The sequence below is a fragment of the Sorex fumeus genome, unplaced genomic scaffold (genome assembly GCF_029834395.1).
Source record: "Sorex fumeus unplaced genomic scaffold, SorFum_2.1 ptg000107l, whole genome shotgun sequence".
NCBI classification, from domain to species: Eukaryota; Metazoa; Chordata; class Mammalia; order Eulipotyphla; family Soricidae; genus Sorex; species Sorex fumeus.
Genome location: NW_026606164.1, coordinates 1,433,720 through 1,448,551, shown reverse-complemented (window position 1 = coordinate 1,448,551; position 14,832 = coordinate 1,433,720). Strand labels below are relative to the sequence as shown.

Below are 14,832 nucleotides of genomic sequence, written 5' to 3'. Positions count from 1 at the left end.
CACCTAACAGCCTCCACTGCATACACACAGAACACACTCAACTGTATACACACAGAGAACACCTTGACTGTATACACACAGAGAATACCCTCCACCGTATACACACACACAGAACACCCTCCACTGCATACACACACAGAACACTTCCACTGTATACACACAGAACACACTGCAGTGTATACACACAGAACACTCTTCACTGCATATACACACACAGAACACATCCACTGTATACACAGAGAACACACTCAACTGTATACACACAGAATACCTCCAATGTGTACACACGCACAGAACACCTCCACTGTATACACACAGAACACCATCCACTGTACACACAGAATACCTCCACTGCACACAAACACAGAAAACCCCCCACTGTAAACACACAGAATACCCTCCACTGTATACACACACAGAACACCTCCACTGTACACACACAGAACACACTGCAATGTATACACACAGAACACCCTCCACTGCATATAAGAACACATCCACCGTACACACATAGAACACCCTCCACTACATACACACTGAGAACACCCTCTACTGTATACACAAACAGAACACCCTTCACTGCATACACACACAGAACATCTCCCCTGTACTCAAACACAGAAAACCCTCCACTGTAAACACACAGAATACCCTCCACTGAATATACACACACAGAGGACACTCTCCACTGTGTACACACAGGAGAACACACTCCACTGTATACTCACAGAACACCCTCCACCGCATACACACACAGAACACCTCCACTGTATACACAAAGAACACCTTCCACTGCATACACAGAATACCTCCACTGCATATACACACACAGAGCACCCTCCACTGCATACACACAGAGAACACCCTCCACTGTACAAATACAGAACACCTTCACTGAACACACATACCAGAACACCTCCACCGCATACGCACACAGAACACCTCCACTGTTTACACACACAGAATACCTCCACTGCATACACACAGAACACGCTCCACTGTACACACACAGAACACCCTCTACTGTACACATACAGAACACCCTCCACTGTATACACATACATAACATCTCATTGTACACACACACAGAACACCTCCACTGCTACACACAGAACACCTCCACTGCACACACACAGAGGACACTCTCCACTATGTACACACACAGAACACCCTCCACTGTACACACACAGAACACCTCCACTGCATATATACAGAACACCCTCCACTACATACACACAGAACACCTCCACTATCACACCCAGAACACCTCCACTGCATACAGACACACCTAATAAACTCACTGTGCACAGACACATACTAGCCACCATTGCATGACGACACATCTAACGACTTCTACTGTGTGCAGACACATAATACCCACCACTGTGTACAGACACACGTAGCCCTCTCCACTGCACACAGACTTGCTCACACACTCGCGTCCAGGAGGGAGGGAGTTTTGTGCATCCACTCACTCATCTGGCCAAGACTGAACGCACACTTGGTGCTCAGCAAATAATTAATAGTAATGAAAATTGACATTGTAGAAATCAAAGTGAGAGGGAGAGGGAAGGAATTGGTGTGGTTGTCAGACCTCAGCCCTAAAGGGAACCGGCTGCTTCGGAGAATCTTTAATTAATTTCCGAGTTTCTCTGCTCCTCACCGCCAGATGCGCTTCCCCGTCTTGGCAGGGCTCGGCCGGCAGGGCAGTGCTGAGGGGCGTGCGGGCACTGCCCAGCCGAGCTCCGGCCCGTCGAGGGTCCCCTTTTTACCCTGACTCTGCTACCTAGGAATAAGCCAGGAGGTCTTCCTCATTCATAGCTAAAATCAAAATGCGTCTCTACTGTCCGACGCTCCGCCACCGAGCTGCAGCATTAACTTGTATTCTAACAAGATTAAAATATATTTGTCCTGGGGATTAGCATACTTAAGTCCCCTTTTGCCTTTTGAGCGGTGCCGGGCACTTTGATCTGCCGTGCGTGGCAAGGCCCGGCCGGGCCCAGCTCCGCGACTGCCAAGTGTGAAATCGGCCTGATGTCATCCCTTTCCTTCATCTTTTACATCTTCCCCCAGTTTAATTATATTTCCGCCACAAAGCTCTGGCGTCTCATTCCGTATTCCAGTCGGACGAGGAAGCATTTACAGAAGAGAAAGGTGTGGATGCAGCCGGGGTGGGGGAGGGGCCCTCGGGTCTCACCTGTATGGAAAGTCGGCTTGCGGGGTCCGCCCACGCAGCGCTGGGGCCTTTGGGTGTCGGGCTCTGCTGGCGGGGACGCCCTCGCCCTCAGACTGGGGATCCACGGGGTGAGGTCCCCCCAAGAGCCCCATTCATGGGAAAGGGGGGCGCGGTCAGTGCCCAAAGGGAACGTGTCCTGCTGATCTCTGACAGACCCCTTGGAAGAACCAGTCAACTGACCTCCTCACTCGGGCCCCATATCCCGGCCTCCCAGGCCCTGCAAGTCCCCCAGAACACCCCAGAGTGGGCCCCGGTGACCATCACGGACGCCTCCTGAAGTTCCCGGGGCCTTTGGGAAGGGTGGGGGCTGTGCAGGGGGTGCCGGGATGGGGCTGCACAGAACGGGACCCCAGGCCAGCCCCTGCAGCAAGTCCCTGGTGGTGTTCTCCCCGGGGGCTCTAGTGCCAACCAGGGTGTCGCTCCCATGTACAGGCAGAATCGAAATGCAGATGGCTTCCTTTACTCTGAGAGTGCCGGCTGGGAAAGGCTCTCCCTGACCAGCGCCTTTGTTCCGGATTGTCGGGGCTGCCCCCCTTGGAGGGGTGGGGGGAGGCCAGGTAAGGGCAACAGCTGAGCCCAGCTCCGCCCCCCCACAATAAAGGGACGGCCCTGAGCACTGTCCTAGGGTGAGGCTCCAGACGTCCAGGGAAAGGGGAGGTTCGCAGCACAGAGCTCCTTAAATTGAATGATACAATTATAAAATTATCTCCACGTAATTAACTCAGGATTAGTTTTCATTCCGGTTAGCATGGAATCAAACCCGCGATGCTCTCAGCCCGGGGAGCAACTGGCTTCAGAGTCCCCCAGACAAAGGGGCACGCCACACCCAGGCTCAGAATGCCCCTTGTTCCCAGGGGAGGGCATGGGGGGGTGTCTGGGGCAGCTGCCCTGTCTCCCCACACTCCCACCGGCCCTGGGAGCCGAGGGTGGCAGAGACTGTGGCCAGGGCAGAGAGACTGGCTTGTACAGGGATCTAGCTGGGCAGAAGAACCAGGCCTTGGCCTGCGCCCACGCAGGCCAAGGCTGTCCCAGAGGCAGTATCTGGCACACAGTGAACCCGGGTTCAATCTCGGACAGAGCGTTCCATCCCCAGGAGTGAGCCCTGAGCACCACCGGGTGGGGCCCAAAAGACAAAAATCAAAACCAAAGACGCCACTCCGGGGCCTAGTACCGGACACGCCGGCTCCTCCTTGGCCCGGCCCCCTCCCTACCCACACCCTGCGCAGCTGCTGAGGGCCACCGTGGTCACCAGGAGCAAAGGGAGGCCCCCAATACTGGCACACTCGGGGGGGGGGGGGGGCGTGTTGCAGGAGGTTGTGACCTTGTGAGGTATCTGCTGGGGAGCAGGGGCCCATGGCCCAGCAAAACTCCCTTGCAGGAGCGCTTGGGTAAGGAGCTGTAACCCCCCCAGGCAAACTTCCGGAGTCTGGGAGGAGGGGACACTGGGAGCGGTCCCCTCTGTCTGCATGGGATGGAAGTTAGAAACTCCAGATCTCTCCAGTTTCCACCCAGATCCCTGCCCCCTGGGGGTGTAGGCTGGGACCGTCCTCTGGGCGGCCTGCAGGGCCTTTGCTGTGTAGCCGGACCTGGACAGAGTTGGGGCCTGCCGGGGCCAGGCGAGGGGGCGGGCAGGGCTTTCCGGCCAAGTTGGGGGAAGCGGTGGGTCCGGTGGGCCCCCGGTGGAAGGACAGCGACACAGAAGCCCCTGGCCGCTGCAGCCTGTGCTCACCCATCCAGAGAGCAGAGAAAGGGGAGGAGAGAGAGGAAGGGAAGTCAGCGCGGGCTAGAGGTGGGGGACGCCGGACAGTCCTCTCCAGACAAAGGACTTGGCGGGAGGAGAGAACCCGACGCCCGCTCAAACGCCAAGCCCAGGCCAGTGCCCGCTGGCCCGGCCGCTGCCAAGTTGCCCGTCTGGACAGAAGGGCGGAGCAGGGCGCGCGGGCGGGATGGAGAGGGGCCGCGCGCAGGCCGTACTTCCCGCGCCCAGGCCGGGCGCTGCCCGTGACCGTTAGCGCTGCGGGCAAGGCGGGCTCAGCCCCCCGGAGGCGGCGAGGAGGTGCAGGGCCCGGCCCAACGGTTCCCCCTCTACCCGGGGCTGGGGGCTGGGGGCCGGGGAGCGCCCACCCGGGCGCGCGCAGGCGACTCCGCCTGATTAAGCCTCATCATCGGGTGACGAGCGGCGTGACAGTCCCGCGCCGACGCGCGTCCCGGCCGCGGGGGCTGCGGGGGTCCCACGTGGGCGCGGGGCGCGGGTTCCGGGGCCGCGCGCTCGCTCGGCGGCCGTTTTCGGCAGAGGCGGGACGGTCGGGGCCTCGGGCCGAGCCGCCGCCCAGCTCGGCGGGACGCGCAGGCCAGGCCTGGGCGCCCGCACGACGCGCGCCGCCTCGTCCCCGAGCCGCGACCCGCTGGCCCGGGTGCGCGGGAACCCCGCGGGCCTGGCCAGTGTCCGCCGCGCCGCGCCGTCCCTCGCTGCCTGGAAGGCCGTCGCCTTCCGTCTTCGGCCACGGGAAGGACAAAAGGGGCCCCTGCCAGAGCGGGTGTCCGCTGCCCGCACTGGGCTGGCCACGGCGCCTACGGGGGCAGGCATAGGGGACCCTCTCTGGGCCCAGGACGGCGGGGCTGGGCACAGCTGCCCCTCTGCCTGGCTGCCCCTGCAGCCCGCTGGGAAACTCGTAAAACTGCGGGCGGATACTTCTTCAGGAAGCTGGCTGTCCCCACTCGCTGCGAGGCTGGGGTGGGCCGGAGCGCCCAGGCGGAGGGCAGGGACCGCCACTGTCTGCTCACACCCAGCTGGCCCAGGAGCTCAGCCAGTGTCGCACCTGAGGGCTCTCAGCGGGGTGACTCTGCCGCTGGTGAGTTTGTAGCAGCGCGCGGCCACTGTTGGGCACAGCTGTGGCCTCTGGTCTGCACTGCGTGGGTGCCGCGGAGGTCCTCCAGGGTCAGTTCTTGAAGCTCTCCAAAGTCTGCCCTGAAGATGCCCAGAGGCTGATGCCCACCCAGGTGGGGCTGAGGCCTGACACCTCGAGACCCCAGCACTTCCAGGGCTCCAGATTTCTCCAGTCAGGCAACTCGGGTTCTTCCCCACCGCCTGCCTGTCCTCCCAGTCCCTTGCCCGTGACCTCCTCTGCGGCCCCCACCCCCATGACACTTCCTGAAGTGAGACCTCTGGGGCGGACCATTAGGATTTAGGAATTCTTCACTGGAAGACTGGCATTTGGAGATGCATCGGCACGAGGCTCCCAGCCCTGCGCTAGCACTCAGGACTGCCCACGCCCTGAGACGCAGACGGGGCCAGGCGGAGGCCAGAAGGGAGATGCAGACACACGTCCTGGCACTCTACGTCCCGCAGTCGCTAGTTTACAAAAAGTTCTTTTTTTCCTTTTTTTATTTAAGGTAATCTTGGAGAATTCAAACACACAAAACTGCAGGGGAAGTGCTCACAATTTTGATAAACACAGTTGTAAATAGAAACATTCATTTCTTATAAGATTATAAATATTTGATACTGGAACTGTAAAATGCACGTTTTATAAACAAAAAAAATTAAAAAAATAAACAGAAAAAAAAAACCCTTTTGCTTCCTGCTAAAAAGGCGTATCTCATCGCATACCTCAGCAGCAGATGGTCACTCACAGAAACTTAAATTACAGCTTTCGTTTTCATAGTTTCCTTCTGGAAGAGGTTTAGACTAGTATGTACAAAGTAAAACTCATGGCAGGGAAATAAAGCGGTTTAAGGCAAAGAGAGGGTCCCCTCAATCGCAGCCGGCCGGGGCTGCTGCCGCCACGGGGCGCCCAGGGCTGCCCGGCCGGCCAGAGGGACCCGTTCTTTCACACAAACGGAGGATGCATGGACGTAAGAGAGATGGTCTGCTTATATATATATATGTACTTGGAGGGGATATATTGGATATATTTAATTTACACTGTACCACACCTTCAAAAAATAAAATGTATATTTTAAAAAAAACAAGAAAAGACAAAAAAAGTGATTAGAAATGGTTATTTACACGTTTTTTCTTCCTCCCTCCAGGTTCCAGAGGCTTCTGAGTTCTTTTCAAAGTCCAGGTTGCCTGTGTTCTGGGCAGCGGACACGCACGCGCGGCCGCTCTGAAAGGCCACGGTCGCAGGAGGAAGACGGGGCAGGTCCCGGGGTGCCCCCGCACCCCTGCGAGCGGGCGGGCACCGGGCAGAGAATGGTTGTCCCAGCAGGGCCCTGGGCCGCCCCTTCACCCAAAGCGGGTCTGGGGAGGAGAGTCGGCGCTGGTGGACTAGACGAACAGAGGAGGACGGAGCACACAGGGCAGGGCAGGCCCGGGCAGGGGGAGAGCCCGGAGGGGTGGGCTGGCAGCGAGGGGTGGGCTGGCAGCGGGGCCACTCCTGGGGGCACCCCACAGTCCGCTGGTCCGGTCGCTGCTGGGCCTGGGGGCAGGGCCTGACGACGCAGCCCTTAGCACACGCAGAGACAAAGTGGCCGAATTCGGAGAGCAAGTAGGAGCTATTTCTTCTGTTCACAGTCGTGTGAAATGCAGCAATAAAATCTTTGGACTTCAGCAAGTTGTTTTAACTTTTTCTTCTTTTGAAATTAAAACAAAACAAATGTTCGATGTCCCATCATGAAGATCAGGGGGGTTAAAAAGATCAAACTTTCAGCAGCCCCTCCAAAAAAAAAAAAAGGAAAAAGAAAAGAAAGGAAAAGAAAGAAAACCTTCAACAGCATCATCCCGTCGTAGTCGTAAACAAACAAAAGACCACCTGGAGAACCGAACCCGGTGCCTGGCGGGGCTCCTGCCGCCTACTCGCTGTCGGACTTGCCCTCGCGGGCCGTGGTGGAGTGGTTGTAGAGGCCCTGGGCCATCAGGTGCACCGCCAGCGTGTTCTTGCTGCCCGTGGCCTTCTTGATCTTGGCCCGCTTGTTCTGGAACCAGATCTTGATCTGGGACTCGTTGAGGCTGAGCTCCTGGGCCAGGCTCTGGCGCCGCTGTTCCGTCAGGTACCTGTTGGTCTGGAACTCGGCCTTGAGCCGCTGCAGCTGCTCGGCCGTGAAGGCCGTGCGTGGACGCTTGTCCTCCTTGTTGGGGTTCTTCTTCTTTGGTTTGCGGGACCTGGGGCCTGGGGGCAGAGCGGCAGAGGCTGAGCGGAAGGTCGCGGGGCTCCCGTCACCGCAGCCCTGGGGGAGGGGCTCGGCCCGGCTGTGCTTGGGGGTCCAGCTGGGCCCCAGGGAGGGAACACCCCAACTGGGTCTCGTCTTGGGTTGGAAGGACAATCCTGGCGGGAGAACCCCCCATCTGGCTCCGCCTTTGGGATCTGGCTGATGGGTGGGGGGGGGGCTTAGAGACAAGGCTGGAGTCCCCCCACGCCTGCCTCTCAAGTTCATTGTTCCTTCCAGCCTGGCCACGACCTTCCTGGGTGAAAGAAGCCCCCCCCCCCACGGCCACCAAACACCCCGGTCAAGGCCCCAACTCCAGCTGCCTCCAGCTGGGGCGCCTCAGGGAGGTCTCACGGGGCCCAGTGACCTTGGGCAAAGGGTTCACGACCTCCCGAGGCCCTCCCCCCTCCAGGGCTCACACTTGCGTCCCCCCCCCCCACATGGCCCTTGCTAAGGCTCCGGACTGGGGGGAGTCTGTTTTCTGGGTGTCTGGAGAAGCAGCAGGGCCAAGGCCAGGCCGAGCGTGAGGGGGGTGGGGGACAGACCCCAGGTCTCCCCCTGCCCTTCCTTGCAGGCGGTCCAATCCCAAAGCAAAGAATGGTGGGGCTGGGACTCGCCTTGCAAACTGTGCTCCCGGCGGGGACAGGGCCCTGGGCCCAGGCCTCACCGCAGAGCGTCACCAGCGCGGGGCAGGCACCTGGCGCGAACTTAGCGGGTGCAGATCTGGGGGTGAGGAGCCTGGTCTTAGGGGGCCCGGGAGGGAGAGGCGTGCAGGAAGCCTCGGAGCCGGGGATGCCGCAGCCCTGCGGCCTCTCCGCCAGCCTCTCACTCCCGGGCAGCGCGCCGCGGCCCCCAAACTCCTCGCGCGCTCTCGCTGAGCCCCGCGAACTGGCCTCCAAAAAGACCCGTTTTCACAGAAAAGAGATCTCGCGCCCATCAGAAATTTTAGGTCCTTTTCTTTCAAAAGGCAAACCGCGCCGAACCGTCCCCGCGACCGACGACGGAGCGGCACGGGGAGGCAGGGACCGCGCGGGGCGGCGGGCAGCGGGCCGGGATCCTCCCGCCTGGACACACAAAGCCCATTGTGGGCCTCTATGTTAATTAAATATTAACAAAGGACGCGGCAGAACAATGGAGCAAATTTCAGATCTAGCTGCAGAAATTTGGTTTCCTCGGAGGAACGCACGCGGCCGAGGGGGCCGGGCGGCTGCGGGGCGCTGCGTGCGGACCCGCGGGCCCGGCAGGACTGCGGGGTGCCGGGACCCCGCGCTCACGGCGGTTCTCGGCCGCAGCCGCTGCCCCAGGAGTTGCCCAGCTCGGGGGAAGCCGGGGGCTGCGCGCCTCTCTGCGGCAGGGACCCCCAGGCCCGCCGGGTGGGCGCTGCGCGGAGGCGGGGTCCCCTCCATCCTCCGGGCCGCCCAGGGGACCCCGCACTTTCCTTCCGGGGTCCCTGGGAGCGAGTCAGGGCAGTGGGGCCCGGGCGGCCCCGCTGGGGTGGGACGCGGCTCCCGCCGGGGACACGCGCGGTCGGTCAGACCCCCGAGCGAGCGAGCGAGCGAGCGCGGCAAGTCGGGCGCTGCGGAGCGCGCGGCGGCCCTTCCGCCCGGGCGCGCTCCCAGGCCGGCCGGGCAGCCGGCCGGCGCCTTTGTGTGCTGGGGACGGGGGCGCCCCGGGGTCCCCGGCTCCGGAGAAGTTCCCGCGGGCCCAGACTCACCCGACGAAGGCCGGTCGGAGTAGCGCGTGCAGTAGACCCAGGCGGGCCAGAGCATGGGCTGCGCGCCCAGGTTGGCGCCGGGCTGGGAGCTGTCGGAGTCGGAGCTCAGCGACACGTCCCCGGCGCCCGCGCCGCGGGCCCCGAGCGCCCCGTCCAGCGCGCCCGCGGGGTCGCCGGCCTTCTTGGCGCCGCCGTCGCCGTCGGCCGGAGCGTCGCCCTCGCCGGCCGGGAGCGGGCCGCCGGCCCCGGGCGCGCAGGGCGCGTTCAGCCGCGGCTCCCGGGCCGAGCCCCGGAGCTGCTCGGCGACGCCGCCGCCGCCGCCGCGAGCGCCCCCCGGGCCCGCGCCCCCCGGCCCCGCGTCCTTGCGCCGGCCGAACTCGGGCCGCAGGATGTTGTCGATGAAGAAGTTGGTGACGCGGTGCGGGAGCTGGTGGTTGCCCGGCGCGGGCGGCGCCGCGGGCAGCATCCGAGCGCGCCGGCGGCCGGTGTCCGCGTCCCCGCCGGGCTCGGGCGCCGCCGCCGCCGCCGCCGCCTCGCCGGGCTGCGGCTCATCCTCCTCCATCCCGCGCGCGCGCCCCGGGGACCCCGCACCCCCGCGGCCAGCCGAGTGCTCCCGCGTCCTCCGAGCGAGCGCGGCGCGGCGGCCGCGGCCAGGGCGGGCGCGCCCCGAGCCCCCGCCGCGCGGCCGAGAGCGGGGGGCGCCCCGCGGCGCGCGCCGGGGGGTCCGGCCGGCGCCGGGCGGTCACGGGGGTCCGGCGGGGGCCGCGCGGGGCCGGCGCCGGCGCATGCAGGCCGCCCCCTCCGGGCCGCTCGCGCCCCCCCGCCGCCCTCGCCTGCGCGCCCCGGCCGGGCCTCGAGGGTGCGGGGCGCCCGCCGCCGCCCGCACGCACATGGGGGCCGGGGCGCCCCCGCCGAGCCCCGCCGCGCCCCGCGGCCCCTGGCGCATGGGGGGCGCGCGCCGGGCCGGGACCCGCGCTGCGAGCCGTCTGCGCGCGGGCTGCGACTCCGCCGCTCGGCGCCGCGGACGCTCTCGCGCTCCGGATTTTTGTTCTTATTTTAACCGAGCCCCCTCGAGTGACGTCGCGGGCCGGTCTCGGGGACACGTGCCTCGGGCCAATGACCGCGCCGCCGCGCGCCCACGTGACGCGCCGCCGCCGCCCGGTGACAGCCGCGCGCCCCTCCCCCCCTTAAAGCGGCCGCGCGCGGGCCCGGCCACGTCCCCGCGTGGCGGGGCGCGGGGGGCGCCCCGCGCCGGGGGTGCCGGCCGGCGCCGCGCCGCGCGAGCGCGGGTTCGGGGCGCCCCCGCGTCGGGGGCCGTGGGCGAGAATCCCACAATTCCTCGCACAGAAACGCGTCGCCGGTCGGAACCGAGCCGGCGAGATACAAAGGGGGCGCCGTGCCCGCGTCCGCGGCCGGAGCGGGGGCGCCGGGGCCGCTCGCGTCGGACCGGCCCCGCGCGCGCGGGCGGCGTGCGGGGCGCGGGCCCCTGCGGAGAGCCCCGCGCTCGCTCGCTCGGCGGCCCCGGCGCGGAGCGGAACCGAGGGCCCGGCCCGGCGACGGCGCGACGGCGTTTATTCCCGAGAAGGGAGCCGGGCTCAGCCCGAGAGAAGCCCCGCCAGGCTCTCTGCGCCCCGCGCGGCACCCCACGGGCGCTCACCTCAATCTCTTTGTCTTGCTGGTGTTAGTTTCCCCCGGAGAGCAGGGCTCTAGGGGTGGGGGGCGGCAATTGGACCCAAAAGTGAGAATGCAGCCCGGTCCCCTCCTCCCTAAGCGGAGAGCCGGCTTGAACTTCTGCTCCCCACCTGGCCCACGTGCTCTTTTCCCTGGCCAGCGCAGACAGCCCACCTCACACCTCGGCTGTCTCCTGTGTCTGCTTTGGGGCCACACCCAGCTAGGATGGGGCCTACCGCCCTGTGCTCAGGAGTCCTTTCTAGTGGGCCCGGGGAGCCTTGGGGGTGCAGGAGAGGCACCTTCCCCATAAAACACTTCGTTGTTCACACTCTGGGGGGGTGCTCAGAGCTCACTCCTGGCTCTGTGCTCAGGGCTTATCCCTAGTTCTGTGCTCAGGGGTCACTCCTGGTAGTGCTCGGGGAACCGTGTGTGGCCAGGGCTCAACCCCGGGGAGTGGGGGAGCTACTGCATGAAATTGCTTTATCTCTCCTGCACCCCCTGCCCTTTAAATAACATTTCGTTTTGTTTGTTTCTGGTCCCGGGGCCACCCCCCAGCAGTGCTTACTCCTGGCTCTGCACTCAAATTCCTCCTGGCAGGGCTCAAGGAACCATCCGGAGTGCTGGGGATGGAGTCTGGGTCAGCTTTGTGCAGGGCAAGCGCCCTTCCTGCTGTACTGCTGCTCTGGCCCCAGAATTGGAAATGGAAATTGGAAAAGCATCCCAAAAAGCAGCTGTGGGTTTGGGAGGGGGAAGGCGTGCCAGGCCCCGGGTGGGAGACACCTTCTAGGAGATGCCGAGGAGGTGAGCGAGAGACAGATAGGCAGGGAGGTGGCAGGGTATGGGCGCAGTCCCCCAAGGCCACCTACATTTAGGGGAGGGGGAGGAGCAGGTGCCTCTGAGTCACCTGGCCACAGGTAGCCGGGCTAGTTCCCAGAGGCCCCACCCTGTGTCTGCCGGGTAGGCACATCTCTCTTCCTGCCCCTCCAGGGGTCGGGGCTACACGGTCCACACATCCCTGGGCCTCCCTGGGTCCTCATCAGTGAAACCTGCCCAGGAACTTAGGGCTGGGCTGGCAGATCTGTGGGACTGGCCTGTTGGCTCCTGGAAAGGGGTGTCTCTGCAGCGGGGACAGGCCAGCCCCTGCCAGAGGGCAAACCTTCCCTAATTGGTTCTCTGCCTGCCCCAGAAGCAGCCAGGGCTCCTCCAGACGGTGGCCAGCTCCCTGGACCTGGAGCCTTGGCTGTCCCGGCTTCGGCATGCCCCAAGATCCGCGGCCCGCGAGGAGCACCGGGGTTCCAGCGTTCTGGGACTCAGGAACGTGAGGGACAGGTGCTCGACGAGAAGGGCAAGGGAAGGGAGAGATCCCGAGAGGACGTCAGCCCCCCCCCAGGCCCAGCGGACGCGGGAGGCTGGAGGACCCCTCCAGTTCGATGCTGCAGAAGGCGCTCAGGCCGCAGAGACGCGGGCGCGACCCCGCCAGCTCCGGCCCCGCCTCGCGCGTAGTAGTCCACGGCCCTCGGACCCGGACCCACCCACCCACCCTCGCGCCCTCGGACCCGCTGCCCGCGCCCTCGGACCCGCTCCCTGCGCCCTTGGAACCTCTGCCCGCGCCTTCGGACCCGCTCCCCGCGCCCTCGGACCCAGTCCCCGCACCCTCGGACCCGCAGCCCGCGCCCTCGGACCCGCTGCCCGCGCCCTGCGCCCCGCCGGCCGGCCCCAGACCGGTTGCTGCCGAGCGGAGCGCGCGCGCCCTCGGCCCGAAGCGCCACCCGCGTCGGGAGAAGCGCCCGGCCTGGCGCCGAGCGGGGAGCGGCCGCGGGGCCCCAGAACTGTGGCTTCGGCAGGGGAGGGGCTTCCCGGCGCCCCCCACACACACCCTGCCCCGCTCCCCTCAAGTCTCAGGGAAAACGGGCGCGGTGCCGGCCGCGTGAGCTCGCGGAGTCCTCCGCCCGCAGAGCGACTAGAGTCCGGCCGAGTCCCGCCGCCCGCTGCCCGCCGCCCGCCGCCCGCCGCAGACAAAGGCCCGAAGGCTGGGCCGGGAGCCGGTCTGTGCTGGCCCAACTCCTTCCCGTGACCCGCGCATCCCAGTCCTGGAACCTGGGGCCTGATCAGTGCCCACGGGCGAGTACCTGGAAGGGAAGTTACAGGAGGGGTAGGTAGCTCGCTGTGTGGCCCCCTTCCCAGACTCACCCCAGAGCCCGCCAGACTGGGCAGGACAGGTGGGACACAGACTGGCAAGGAGGAGCCAGAAGTGGGGCCACCCAGCGTGCCCTCCTCAGTGTGGCCCCAATGCCAGCCTTGGGGGCCTGGAAATGGGCGGGGCTGGAAGAGGACCCCCTCCCCAGGGACCGGCCCTCCCTTTGGAGCCCCGAGTGAGCCCCCACAGACAGAGCTCGCTGTGCTGCTGGGGGAGGGTCTCCCCTCTATCTCCCAGCTTGCTGGATGCAGCTGGACCTCAGGACTGTGGGGCCCCCTCCTGTCCACTGGGGGCCTCTCCTCCTTTTCCCCAGACCCAGATGCAAGACTGGCATTAGGGTGACTGCATTTGGGGGTGCTTACTTGGCTGCCTTATTGGGGGACCTTCTGGGGGTGCCTCTTGTGGGCAGCCCCTCTCCGTCAGCCTTGCTAGGTGTGGATCGAGGCAACACTCCCAAGACCAGTCCCGGGGCATGAGGAAGTACCCTGAGAATCAGCCCCAGGATGCTGGGGTGGGGTTGGGAGCTGGAAGAGCCTCTGGCTCGGGTGGGGTGTGGGGCGGTGGGCGCAGGGGTCCTGGGGCCCTGTGAGACCTGGGCTGCAGGAGGTTCCGCATCACATTCCTCGAACCCCAGAAAGGCCCCTGTGTTCCAGGGGTAAGACAGGGATGCAGCCCCCCCACCCTCCGCCTGCTGGCGAAGGCTCCCTGTGTTTGGAAATTTTAGGTAGGTTCGGATGTTAAATATAAAAACAAAAAACCACTGGGACCCGACCCAACCCAAGCACTCACACTCACGAGGACTCAGGACTCCAGCCCGGGAGTTCGGTCGGAACCGACTCGGTCATCAGCAGCAGAGATGTGGGCGGCACTCCGGAAGGTGGGAGCACCAAACTGCGCACCCAGGAGGGTTATTATTTTTTTTAGCGTATGTTCCAGTGAGTCAGGGACTAATTCTTTGATCAAATAAGTTAGGATGCAGAGTTGGACGTCAAAGGCGGAAACTAAACTTTGGGCGTCTTGATAAAACTGTCGCCCAACTCCACCGAATTGAACAGAGTCCACTATTACCAGGATGATCTAAAGCGGATCCTTCTGGAAGCTCATGGGGGGTGGAACTGCTCAACGCCAGCTTCTCCTTCACCGCCTGTGGGGAGCCGGGCTCTGAGATCCCGCTGGGCTGGGGGGCAGGGCCAGGGGCAGCCCCTTCCCGGCCCCCAGGTGCCCGCAGCGATCTGCTTGGTGGAGGCCCAGCCCTGCCCCTCTGCTCCGAATGTTGAATGTTCCCGGCTCCTTCCCACCTGCTGCCTGCGAGTACCCCAGGTCCGCCAGCCTCTGCAGGTGGGGTCCCTGGGTGCTTATGTTATGGAGTTTCTGGGCTTTCGTGTGGCATAGCAGACAGCCAGCAAGACACAACAGCTGGGGCAGCCAGCAAGGGGTTCTCAGCACCAGGCCCCCAGGAGGGCGGCCTCGCATTCCGGGGGATTTACAGCTCCCGCCTCCCTCATTAACTGCGCTCCTGGGGTGGGAGACACAGTCAGTCTCCAGGTGGGGAGGTCCGGGCCTGGGGAGCCGGGAGGCCCCAAGGCGGGTTTGCACTGGCAGGTCCAGTGTTCTGGGAAATACGCGCTCTCTCCTGGGCCTGGGCAGGGCAGCGTCCCTGGAAAGGATCTGGAAGGCGTGAGGCGGAGCCTGGGCCAGGGGAACAGAACCCCTCGGAACCCAGAGCTTCAGAACGGGGACCCCAGCTTCTGCCCTGCCAAGCCCAGCGCCCGAGAGGCGGGGTGCAGCCTCCTGCAGAGAGCCTGGTGGGGTCTGGGACAGGCGCGAGGGGAGCGGGCACGCGAGGGGGTCCTTTGGCCCCTCCCT

The 14,832-nt window shown here is 64.3% G+C and overlaps 2 protein-coding genes across 5 annotated transcripts in view; both read right to left on the bottom strand.

Moving 5' to 3' along the window:
* The window catches only part of DPP6 (dipeptidyl peptidase like 6), a 507,074-nt gene that overhangs the window by 99,158 nt on the left and 393,084 nt on the right, over window positions 1-14,832 (bottom strand). The gene's annotated exons all lie outside the window — the stretch shown is intronic.
* Window positions 7,031-9,708, bottom strand: EN2 (engrailed homeobox 2). The gene is made up of 2 exons (XM_056134835.1): window positions 9,099-9,708; window positions 7,031-7,347 (listed from the first exon to the last, which is right to left on the bottom strand). The coding sequence occupies exons 1-2, from the start codon at window positions 9,658-9,660 to the stop codon at window positions 7,031-7,033; spliced, it is 879 nt and encodes a 292-aa protein (XP_055990810.1). The 5' UTR covers window positions 9,661-9,708.